At 37.5% G+C, this 13,117-nt stretch overlaps 1 protein-coding gene across 1 annotated transcript in view; it reads left to right on the forward strand.

Annotated features, from left to right (window-relative positions):
* The window catches only part of CPD (carboxypeptidase D), an 80,448-nt gene that overhangs the window by 46,739 nt on the left and 20,592 nt on the right, over positions 1–13,117 (forward strand). The window contains exons 8-11 of the mRNA XM_047707198.1: positions 192–301; positions 8,384–8,486; positions 8,978–9,120; positions 11,008–11,177. Of these exons, the coding sequence (XP_047563154.1) occupies positions 192–301; positions 8,384–8,486; positions 8,978–9,120; positions 11,008–11,177 (526 nt within the window). The remainder of the gene's footprint in view (positions 1–191; positions 302–8,383; positions 8,487–8,977; positions 9,121–11,007; positions 11,178–13,117) is intronic.

A 13,117-nucleotide genomic window follows, 5' to 3' on the forward strand; every position in this document is an offset into this window, starting at 1 on the left:
TTCACTTATCCAACGGATTTTCCATTGAGGAAATTAGCAACTTTTTTATTTCTGATGAGGAAATAAGCCTTGGAAAATTGTATTGGTTTCTTCTCTTGGCACTTCTATTGGTACTGTTGTCAAAGTGTACTTTATGTTGGTACCCATCTTGAAGGAGATAAATGATACATTTTCCTTTTTTCCCTTTGCAGGTTCTTTGGTAGTGAACTACCCTTTTGATGATGATGAACAAGGGCTTGCCACATATAGTAAATCACCAGATGATGCTGTGTTTCAACAAATAGCACTTTCTTATTCCAAGGTAAGCTCGTGTTTAAACAAAAATACTCTCAGATTCATTAATTTAAAAAATGGGTTGAGGGGCACCTGGGTGGCTCAGTGGGTTAAGCCTCTGCCTTCGGCTGAGGTCATGATCTCAGGGTTCTGGGATCGAGCCCTGCATCGGGCTCTCTGCTCAGGAGGGATACTGCTTCCTCCTCTCTCTCTGCCTGCCTCTCTGCCTACTTGTGATCTCTATCTGTCAAATAAATAAATAAAATCTTAAAAAAAAAAATGGGTTGAAACAAAGTCTGGTAAGACTCTGGTCAAGTGCTTTCTTCTTGGTTAAGCTTTCCATGATTCCTTTCAGTTAGTCTTAACTGCTTTTTCTACTGTTTTCTACCTCACTTTGAATATACTACGTATTTCTCCATTAGCCTTTAATCTCAAGTAATGTCTTTTTGTCTGCAATTTTTAGCATAGCACCTGAATCATAATAAACTAAACATGGTAATATAAATTAGCATGCTGGTTTATTTCATTTGGCTAGTGTTTAAGTTATAAACCTACTTGTAGTCTAAGGTAGAGGTTGACAAGCTCCAACTCTAGGGCAAAATCCAGCCCATTAACTGCTTTTGTAAATAAAATATTAACACTGCAACTCTGTGGTTTCAATCACAGCCTTCTGTCATTTCACATTGCCCATGCCTTCATTGTGAGATTGTTGGGAGTTTCTAACAAGAGAATATATCTATTATTACACTTTAAAAAATAGTTGCCTTCTGTTCGGGCACACCATGAGTAGAGGGATGTTCATGGCATAAGAGAATATTATACCCTTTGAATAATCAAAATAAAAATTAAGTGATCAGATTTTGCTCATATCCCCATCAAATTTGGTGCCTGATCTTATAGTTCTTCTTTTTATCCTCATTGTGACTTTGAGTTCCTTAGCCTCTTTTTGTTTTCTTTTTTTTTTTTAAGATTTTATTTATTTATTAGAGAAAGAACATGAGCACACTTGAGCAGGGGGTAGAGACAGAGGGAGAGGGAGAAGCAGACTCCCTGCTGAGCAGGGAGACTGACAAGGGCTCCATCCCAGGGCCCCGGGATCATGACCTGAGCCAAAGGCAGACACTTAACTGACTGAACCACCCAGGCACCCTTTTTGTTTTTTTCTTTGACCTTTAATTCTTTTGATTTTACTTTCTATCCCACTACTTACGGACATCCCTTTCAGTGATACTCTCACTCACACCTTGGGATACCCTTTTGACCTACCTGCCTTGCCAGTGTCCAATCCACAGTAATTACCACTATATCCCAGAAAAGTCACACAGTCATGGAAATTGACCACACTGTATCTATGCTCTCTAATCTCAACAGAGCCCTCAGTTCTCCTTGGTAGTATTTCATGTTTTGCTCCTTAACTCTTTGGCTCATTTCCTACTTCGATGATTCTAAACTTTTGTCCTCTATCTGAACCTCTAATCCCAGCTTTAGTCCCCTTATTCTTAGTAGATCATTTTGCCTTGACTAAGTATAACTTTGAATAACCTGATGTGAGTTCATTCAGATAATGTCTTCTCTGTTATTACCAATTTGTGACTTCCCCATATTTTCCTCTGTTTCTTGATCCCACCACATCCTGCTTCTTCTGAAATCTTATGCCTCCATTTCTTCTGTTGTAAATGGGAAAGGTGATAATTAAAAACCTTCACTCACAGCCTCCTTTCTCTTAGCCATGATCTGTCATGATCTATCAATCCCCCTTGTGCCCTGCCATACAGCTTCATGGAGGAAAAGCAGACCAAGACAATCTGCGAAGACAGAAGAGGGGGACTAATGAAGGGTAGGCCTGAAGGTGATGGGATGATCACCAAACATTAAGTACACCCAAAATCTGAAACCTAAATAAAGAAGCAACTGGGCAGATGAGAGTACTGGGATATTGGGAAGAGATTTCAAAGTATATACAACTTACAAGATCTGGTGCAATTTAAAAGGACAGACATAATTTTAAAAGATAGATGGATTTAAAGGGAAATCTTTCAAACTCTTAACTTCTGGGGCAGAAAAAAGGCAAAAAGAAATGAAGAAATGCCCTTTGGTAATTGGACAGTGAAAAGGAAAAAAAGAAAGAATGGGAAATGTAGGATTGTACAAGACAGAAGAAACCATAAAATCAGGAGACTCACAGCTGTACCCTTACATCAAGGCAGATAAAACAAAAACAAGGTAAAGTACCTTGACTGCTAGACTAACAGAAAAGGGCACCCTTAACTAAGAATTATGTATCACAGCCCAGTATCGTAAAAATGAGCATGAGATTAGTAAAATCCATGGAGAACTATTTGAGAAAATTAGGAAATGAAATTTTGCACCTATTGTTTTTTTTTTTAAGATTTTATTTATTTATTTGTCAGAGAGAGAGAGGGAGAGAAAGCGAGCACAGGCAGACAGAATGGCAGGCAGAGGCAGAGGGAGAAGCAGGCTCCCTGATGAGCAAGGAGCCCGATGTGGGACTCGATCCCAGGACGCTGGGATCATGACCTGAGCCGAAGGCAGCTGCTTAACCAACTGAGCCACCCAGGCGTCCCATTTTGCACCTATTGTATAAGGAAACCTGAAATATCACCAAAAAATAATCAAGAAGCAGGAAAAAACTGTAAGTCAAACACTCCAAACAGATTAAATATACCCAAACACACATTGAGTATATGAAAAACCGTGTAGGCTCAGCTGTTTAAAAAATGAAAACAGAAAAAGAAAAAAAAAGATAGGAAGAGAACAAGACAAAATCATCTCTAAAACAAAAAGAAGTTATAAGAGCTAAAGACCTCATACTTACTATACAACTACACAATTTCAAACTTACTACACAACTACAGTAATTAAGATACTGCCATACTGACATAACTAAAGATCAGTGAATTAAAATTGAGTACAGAAATAATCTCTTATTTGTATGTTCAGTTGATTTCTTGACAAGGGCACCAAGACAATTCAGTGGGGAAAGAATAATCTTTCCAATAAATGGTGATATGAAGACTGAATAAGCACATGTAAAATAATGAATTTGGGTTCCTTATATCATATTCCAAAATTATCTCAAAATGGATCATAGTCCTAAATGTAAGAGCTAAGCCTATAAAACTTTTAGAAAAAATACAGGAATAAATCCTTGTGACATTGGGTTAGACACTGGTTTCCTAGAGCACAAGTCACCCCAAAAAAGATACATTGGATATCATCAAATATTAAAACATTTTTTTGCTACCAAGGTTACCATATTAGTTTCCAATAGTTGCTGCAACAAAGTTTTACCAGCTGTGATAATTGACTAAGTATAATTAGCTGGTTGGCCTAAAACAGCAGACACTTATTTTCTCATTGTTCTAGAGTCTAGAAGTCCAAAATGAAGATGTTAGCAAGGGTAAGCTCTTTCTGAAGCCTGTAGGGGAATCCTTCCTTGTCTCTTCCTAGCTTCTGGTGTTTTGCTGGCAATCTTTGGCATTCTAGATTGAGTACTCCAGTCCTCTGTCTTCACGTGGCATTCTCCCTGTATCTATAACCAAATTTTCCCTTTTTATAAAGATATCAGACATATGGGATTAGGGCTCACTCTACCTCATTTTAATGTGATTACCTCTGTAATCAAATACATATTCTGAAGTGTTTGGGGGTTAGGACTTCAATACATCTTCTTGAGGGGGATAGAATTCAAAACACATAACAGTATCAAGGAAATATAAAGACAACCCACAAAATAGGAGAAAATTATATATCTGATAAGAACCTTGTATCTAGGGGCGCCTGGGTGGCTCAGTGGGTTAAAGCCTCTGCCTTTGACTCAGGTCATGATCTCAGGGTCCTGGGATCAAGTCCTGCATCTGGCTCTCTGCTCAGCAGGGAGCCTGCTTCCCTTCCTCTCTCTCTGCCTGCCTCTCTGCCTACCTGTGATCTCTGTCTGTCAAATAAATAAATAAAAAATCTTTAAGAATCTTATATCTAGCATATAGGAAGAACTCCTATAACTAAATAATAAAAAGGCAACCTAATTGAAAAATGAGTAAAGTATTTGAATCCACATTTCTCCAAAGAAGATACACAAACTACCAAGAAGTACACAAAAAGATACTCAATATCATTAGCCATGAGGGAAATAGGAATCAAAACCACAATAAGATAGCCATTTTGTACCCACTAGGATTGGCTATAATTTAAAAAAATGGAAAATGGTAAAGATATAGAGAAACTGGAAAACTTCTATATTGCTGGTGGGAATGTAAAATGGTGCAACTGCTTTGGAAAACAGTATTACAATTCCTAAGAATATTAAGTATAGAACTACCATATGATCTGACAATTCCACTCTTAGATAGATGCCCAAGATAAATGAAAACACATGCCACACTAAATCTTATACAGTTGACCCTTGAATATCAACAGGGGTTTTAACTGCCCGGGCCCACTTGTATATGGATTTTTCCTGCAATACAGTATAGTACTGCAAATATATTCTCTTTTGATTTTTTCAATAACATTTTCTTTTCTCTAGTTTACTTTGTTGTAAGAATACAGTATATAATATACAAAATATATGTTAATTCACTGTTACGTTATTGGTAACGTAACAGTAGACTGTTAATGGTTAGGTTTTAGGGGGATCAGAAGTTATACCTGGATTTTTGACTGTGTGGGGGCACTGGCACCACTAATCCCTGTGTAGTTCAAGGGTCAACTATACACGAATGTCATAACAGCATTATCCATGGTAGCTAACATGAAAACAATCCAAATGGCCATCAAATGATAAATGAATAAACAAAATATGGTCTATTCATGCAGCGAGTATTATCCAGCCATAAAGAGGGATAGAGTACAACAAATTACAACTTGAGTAACTCCGGAAAACATTATGCTAAGTGGAAGAAGGCAGTCAAAAGAGACCAGTTATTGTATGATTTCATTTATATGAAATGTCCAGAATAGGCAAGTCCATAGAGGTAGAAAATATATTGGTGGTTGCCTAGGGCTTGGGAGGCAAGGAAGGCCAGAGAGGAGGTGGAGGAAAATGAGGAGTGCTAATGGGTGTGGATTTCTTATGGGGTGATAAAAAAGTCTTAAAATTACCATGGTGATTATCACACAACTCAGTAAATGTACTTCAGAAACCATTGAGATGTACACTTTAAATGGGTGAGTTATGTTGTATGTGAATTATATCTCAGTAAAGCAGATTTTAAGAACCTTAAGAAGACTGAGGGGTGGGGCATCCATTCCCATCCATCCCAGTTTATGTATAGGCCAAAAGGAATCTAGAAGTTATGTATCAAAATATTAAATGATCTTTGGCTTATAATTTTTCTTCTTTTTGTGCTCTTGAATTTTCTAATTTTTTTATAATAACATTTATTATATTTTAAGTATAATAAAATTCAATTAATTCAATTAAGTGAGAGTGAAGAAACAGCTTTCTGCTGTACAACATGACAGATACCAACAGACAAGAAAATTTCAAGGTGGCATTAGTGGAAAAAGTAGTGAGTTCTGAATAAAAATTATTTTATTTTAGTTAACAGTATTACACCAGTGTTAATTTCTTGTTTTGATCATTGTAGTTTGGTTACATAAGATGCTAACATTAGAGAAAGCTGGATTGAGAGTATATAAAACTCTCTGCACTATTTTTGCAACTTCTCTGCAAGTCTAAAATTAGTTCAGGAGAAAGCAAAAGAAAAGAAGAAAACTGAGTAGTCTTTTGTCTCTGCTTCCTTATTGCTCTCTCCTCTCAGTTTCTTGTCATCTGTCTTCTGCCTCCATTGTTTTACCTGGAAGTCCCCCCTCAAAGTTTACTAGAAATCTGTTGGGTTTTTTTTTTTTTTTTTTTTTACTTTCTTGACCTCTGAAGTCTGACACTATTGTCTTCTCCCCTTGATCTCTGCCCCATTTTGTATTAGAAAGCTCTGCCATTTTTTCTCTTTTGTTGGCTGGACATTGTCTCTTTCACTTTTTTTTTCCCTCCATCTTCCATCCTCAGCCATTTTTACCATCTTAGCAATTGCATCACCACTGTATGGATGTCTTTTTAAAAAACCGTTTCACGGAATGGGAGTTATTTTAAACAGATGAAAAGAAACAGGCAAACAAGAAGAAAATAAACCTAGAGAGCTCCCATCGTTTAAAATCTTGGTATATGAGTTCTAGACTGTGTGTGGACTGAGACTAGACATCCTCAACCCTCAGTCTTCTTTAAGTTGTCAAGCCATTATCTTGAAAATTTTAATTAGGTTTTTTAAAAAAAATGGTCAGAGGAGAGAATTAAAGGAGATGGCAAATGCACATGGTAAAATCATAGGCCATCACTTTCTAGGGGCTCATGATCTCACACTTGGATTATTTCAGTAGTACTCTGATGGGTCTCCCTGACTTTGATTTCTTTTTCACATTATTTTTATAAACTTACTAGAGCCATGGATATTTCACATATCACCCTTTCCTTGGAGATTTTTACTGGCTCTTTTTTACTCTGAGAATAAAGTCAAAATAAAGTAATAGCTACTTCCTAGAACTATGGTGTCTGGAGTGAGGTTTATACTAGATGATCCATTAAGATGTAGGAATATATTAAAAATTCTATTTATATTTTTAAGTTTATCCCTTAAATATTTTTTATTTTTATCCACGTTATATTATATGTATTGTATTAGTATAATAGTACACATATATAATTTATAACTGAATGCATAGATAGACATAGGAGGTACATGTACATCTTCAGTGAAAAAACCAGAAAACAAAAGAGCACTACCCAGCGATGGGGTAAAGCAGTGGGGGAAAGCGGTGGGATCATAAGCTTGTAATTGGTATGTTAAGTTTATGAAAGGGAATTGTTCATATATACAGATATATATGTGTGTGTGTGTATTTATTTATTTACTTATTGTTAAATCCAGGGGAGTTGTTTATATACACATACATACATACATTGCCCGCATGCACGCGTGCGCACGCGCACACACACACACACACACACACACACACACACATTTTTTTAAGTAAGCTCTATGCCTAACATGGGACTTGAACTCATGAACCCGAGCTCAGGAGTCACATGCACTGCTGACTGAACCACCGAGGCACCCCGTTTATGTATTTCAAAGTTAAATGGTTAATTCTCAGTAGTGGGAAAATAGGAAATTGTTATTTTTCTTTTCATGCTTTCTATACATTTTGTTTTTCTATTTCCACAAGAAAGAATTGAAGTTTTTACTATCTTTCAAAGCTTGATTTCTTCAGAAACCTCTGCTGCAGCTCCGGCCAGTAATCTTTTTCTTCTCTAGATGGAAGCAGCACTTACTTCTGTCTTTTTTTTTTTTTTTTTTTTTTTGACAAAGAGAGATCACAAGTGGGCGGGGAGGGGGGAGGAAGCAGGCTCCCCGCTGAGCAGAGAGCCCCATGTGGGGCTCGATCCCAGGACCCTGAGATCACGACCTGAGCCAAAGGCAGAGGCTTAACCCACTGAGCAACCCAGGCGCCCCTTACTTGTGACTTCACGGCAGTTTTACTCTTCCTCAGGCAAGCTGTTGCGCATGCGCTATACTAGACGCTGCTAGGTGCTGGGGACACAAAGGCACGCACTGTTTCAGGGAGTCGTGTCTTGTTTTTAGGAAAGAAAAAGACGCAACGTGTTGTAATGGTACAGAGCGCAGTCGAAGCACAGGGGGACCATCTGGAAGTGAGAGAATTATCTTGAGGACTTTCAAGCTTCTTGAAAACATGAGATGAAAACAGGAATATGAAGGCTTTTTTTGTGGAATATTTTTGGAGAGGGATTGAGTTGGGTTTTATATTGTAACTGCAAGTCATAACGTCTACTTTTTTTTTACAGAGCATGTGTAATTTTGATTTTTAAAAATAGGTAACAAGTTCATATAGTAAGCAATCAAAATGGCATAAAAAGTTAGACATTAAAAAGTCTCAGTGCTTCCCATGGCTCCACTCACCCCATTCCCACCTCCACATACACCCTGTTGGTAACCACGTTTATTATATTGCCTTATCCTTCCTGTGATGCAAACAAATATAAGTAAAGATTCTTAATTTTTTTTTTTTTTTTCAGGAAAATTCCCAGATGTTTCAAGGTAGACCTTGCAAGAATATGTACCCTAATGAATATTTTCCTCATGGAATAACAAATGGAGCTAGTTGGTATAATGTCCCAGGTAAACATTCTTTAATATCAAGGCCGTATAACTTGATGGATTTCCTGTCGCCCTGGATGGTGCTGCTTCTTACTGAGTTTTTAATTTTGAGAAAATATTATTCTTTTAAAAATATTGTTTAAATAATTTAAAACATTCAAATAACCTTTTCAACTATTTTTTAATTTGGTATAATTGGAGTTTTGAGTAAAGAGATTGTACTAAAACTTTATGAAAGTGTTATATTTTACCTCTGGCTGTTACTAAAAAAACCTTAGGTGTGCTAATAAGAAGTGGGTAAGCTATACTTGAATTCTTCTTCAACATGAAAGTGCAGGTGTCTTACCTGTACCATAAGCATCAAGAAACTCTTAAATGAGCTTATCACTGTTTCTCAACCAATGTTGAGAAAAGATGGATTTGACTTTTTTACTAGGAATGTTGTTTACTTTTTGGGATCTGACCTAGTACTACTACTTCAGAGTTACTGATTTTAATTTTCTATCCTTCAGGTGGTATGCAGGACTGGAACTATTTACAAACAAATTGCTTTGAAGTGACCATTGAGCTAGGTTGTGTGAAATACCCATTTGAGAAAGATCTGCCAAAATTTTGGGAACAGAATCGAAGATCTCTAATCCAGTTTATGAAACAGGTAACTATTTAGGAGTGAAGTATGAAATTTCTCCCAAGAGCTAAAATACTTTTGTGTGTCTATTTGATTTTCACACAGTGATTTTCAAATACACCCTTCTGAATTCAGCCTATTCATGGTTCAGTGTGTTTATCTAGAAAACTCATGTTGAAAATGAGTTTATTTGTATGCATGGGGAGGAGTTGAAAATGATTAAACAGGATGGTGGTGATTTGCTTTAAAAAAAGGGGGGGGGGGGGCGCCTGGGTGGCTCAGTGGGTTAAAGCCTCTGCCTTCGGCTCAGGTCATGATCCCAGGGTCCTGGGATCGAGCCCCACATCGGGCTCTCTGTTCCACGGGAAGCCTGCTTCCTCCTCTCTTTCTCTGCCTGCCTCTCTGCCTAGTTGTGATCTCTGTCTGTCAAATAAATAAATAAAAATCTTTAAAAAAAAAAAAAGGATTCTATATATTTATTTGGGAGAGAAAGAGAGAGTGCACAAGTTGGGGGGAGGGGCAGAAGGACAAGCAGACTCCCTGCTGAGTGCAGAGCCTGATGTGGGGCTCCTTGTGGGGCTCGATCCCAGGACCCCGAGATGATGATCTGAGCCCAAGTCAGATGCTTAACTGACAGCAGACCAGACACCCCTGCAGTGGATCTTTTAGAATAAGGATACCTATATCTTTATCTATCTATCTCTTATACCTGTATCTTCAGGTGCCATTATCTTACCAAAGAAAAATTAACACTAATTCCCTAATATTACCTAGTACTTAGTCCACATTCAAATTTCCCTTTCTTTTACCCCAAACTGTCTTTTCTTTCTTTTTTTTTATTTTATTTATTTATTTATTTTAAAGATTTTATTTATTTATTTGACAGAGAGAGAGATCACAAGTAGCAGAGAGGCAGGCAGAGAGAGAGGAGGAAGCAGGCCCCCTGCTGAGCAGAGAGCCCGATGCGGGGCTCGATCCCAGGACCCTGGGACCATGACCAGAGCCACAGGCAGAGGCTTTAACCCACTGAGCCACCCAGGCGCCCCCCAAACTGTCTTTTCATAGCTATATTTTAGAACCAGGATTTAGTCAAGGTTCATGCATTGCATTTGATTATTACATCTCTTTACTCAACTTTAATCTAGAACAGTCTGTTTTTTAAAAATGACATTTCCCTTTTTTGTTTTAAAGATTTATTTATTTGTTTGAGAGAAAGAGAGTGCAAGCAAGTGGGGGGAAGAGCAGAGGAAAAGAATCTCAAACAGACTCCCTGCTGAATGTGGAGCCCCAACATGGGGCTCAAAATGGAGCTCGATACAGGGTTCAGTCTCTTGATCTGAGATCTTGACCTGAGCCAAAATCAAAAGTCAGATGCTCAACTGACTGAGCCACCCAGGCGCCCTGACATTTCCCTTTTAAAAAGGGTAGGACAGGGGGTTCCTAGGTGGTTGTGTTGGTTAAGTGGCTGCCTATGGCTCTGGTCATGATCCAGGGATCGAGCCCTGAGTGGACCTCCCTGCTCAGCGGGGAGCCTGCTTCTCCCTCTCCCACTCCCCCTGTTTGTGCGCTCTCTCTCTCTGTCAAATAAATAAAATATTTGAAAAAAAATTAGAGGACAGGGCAGTTCTTTTTGTAGAATGTCCTATATACTGAAATTGTCAGATGTGCTAAAGTTTAAACAGTGTTATTTATATTCCTTATGATAAAGACAAACCTAGGCTATGAAAAATTAGCCTTTCAGAAACTGAAATATTTTGCTTAATAGGTGTTTACATCTAGCTTTACTCTCAACTCCTAAATTCCTATTTGTTCCACATGTTTACTTTATTATCAATCTGTTATTTTGGATAAGAGCTCCCAAAATAATTAGATGATCTTTACATTGACATTTGGGTATCCTTGTACTTTATCCAGGTTCATCAGGGTGTCAAAGGATTTGTCCTAGATGCCACGGATGGCAGAGGTATATTAAATGCCACGATTAGTGTTGCTGAAATTAATCACCCAGTGACTACCTACAAAACTGGAGATTACTGGCGTCTCTTGGTTCCAGGAACTTACAAAATCACAGCATCTGCTCGAGGGTGAGTGAGTGAATACTATGATATTAAGGGCTTGAGGAAAGACAAACATGGTTCTATTCTAGAAGGTTATTGCCAGAAAGCCCTAGAGAAGTCAAACAACCTTGAGTTTAATGCTGGGAAGTTTAGAGCTGGTTACACATTTGATTCTCTTCCAGTGATAAAGTGAGTACATAAACTGTCAGATTGAAGAAATCTATGAAATTCTGCACTTTGAACAGGTCCCTAGGCCCTATCCAGATGTAAAGCTCTAGTGAGTGATTCCTTCGCTACTGGTAACAATTCTGGGACGTGCCTATTAGTTGGGAAAAAAGAACAACTGTTCTGCTGCATACTTCTAGTCATGTTGTCCAATAAATACCACCACTTTACATTTGTTCCTTTTTAAAGCTCTTTCACACTTAGCTTTAAAAAGGAACAAATGTAAAGTGGTGGTATTTATTGGACAACATGACTAGAAGTATGCAGCAGAACAGTTGTTCTTTCACACTTTTTTTCCCCTATCCTCACCTAAACCACTCTCTTTTTTTATTTAAAAAAAAATTTTAATATGTGTATAGTTGACACCCAATGTTACACTAGTTTCAGGTATATAACATAGTAATTCAACAAGTCTACATCTTATGCTCTGCTCATCACAAATGCAATCACTGTACAATGCTGTTACAGTACCATTGACTATATTTCCTGTTTGTACCTTTCATCCTTGTGACTTAATTCATTACATACCTGGAAGTCTATATCACCTACTCCCCTTCACCAATTCTGCTCACCTCCCCTCCTGCAACAGTCATACTATTTTCTTTATTTATAGGTCTGTTTCTGTTTTTTGTTCATTTGTTCATTTGTTTTCTGAGATTACATATCTAAGTGAAATTGTTTGGTATTTGCCTTTCTCAGTCTGGCTTATTTCACTGAGTATAATACCCGCTAAGTCCATCCATGTTGTTGCAAGTGTCACGATTCCATCTTTTCACAGCTGCATAATAGTCCATTGTGTATATACACCGTATCTTCCTTATCCATTAGTCTATCGATGGACACTTAGGTTGTTTCCATATCTGGGCCATTGTAAATAATGCTGCAGTAAACATAGGGGTGTGTGTATCTTTTTGATTTACTGTTTTTGTTTCTCAACATTGGAATTATTGGATCGTAGGGTACTTGTATTTTTAACTTTTTGAGGAACCTCCATACATTTTTCCCTAGTAGGAATTTACATTCCTACCAGTAGTATAAAAGGGTTCCTTTTTTCTCCATATCCTCACAACACTTGTTATTTCTTGTCTTCTTCATTTTAGCTGTTCTGAGAGGTATAAGGTGGTATCTCATTGTGGTTTTGATTTTCATTTCCCTGGTGATTAGTGATGCTGAGGATCTTTTCACGTGCCTGTTGGCCATCTATATATCTTCTCAGGAAAAATGTCTATTCAGGTCCTATAGCAATTTTTAATCAGATTGTTTGGAATTTTTTTGATGTTAAGTCATAGAAGGTCTTTATGTATTTGGGATATTAACCCCTTATTGGATATAATCATTTGCAAATATCTTCTCTCATTCAGTAGGTTGCCTTTTTGTTTTGTTGTTGATTTCCTTCACTGTGCAAAAGCGTTTCACTTTGATGTAGTCCCAATCGTTTACTTTTGCTTTTGATTCCCTTGCCTTAGGAGATATATCTAGAAAAATGTTTCTATGGCCAATATAAGAAAAATTACTGCCTCTCTTCTCTTCTAGGACTTTTTTTATGGCTTCAGGTCTTATATTTAGGTCTTTCATCCATTTTGAGTTTACTTATGTATATGCTGTAAGGAAATGGTCTAGTTTCATTCTTATGCATGTAGCTGTCTGGTTTTCACAGCACCATTAGTTGAGAAAATGACCTTTTCCCTATTGTATATTCTTTTTTGTGATAAATTAATTGACAGTGTATGTATGGATTTATT

Source organism: Lutra lutra, chromosome 16 (genome assembly GCF_902655055.1).
Source record: "Lutra lutra chromosome 16, mLutLut1.2, whole genome shotgun sequence".
NCBI classification, from domain to species: Eukaryota; Metazoa; Chordata; class Mammalia; order Carnivora; family Mustelidae; genus Lutra; species Lutra lutra.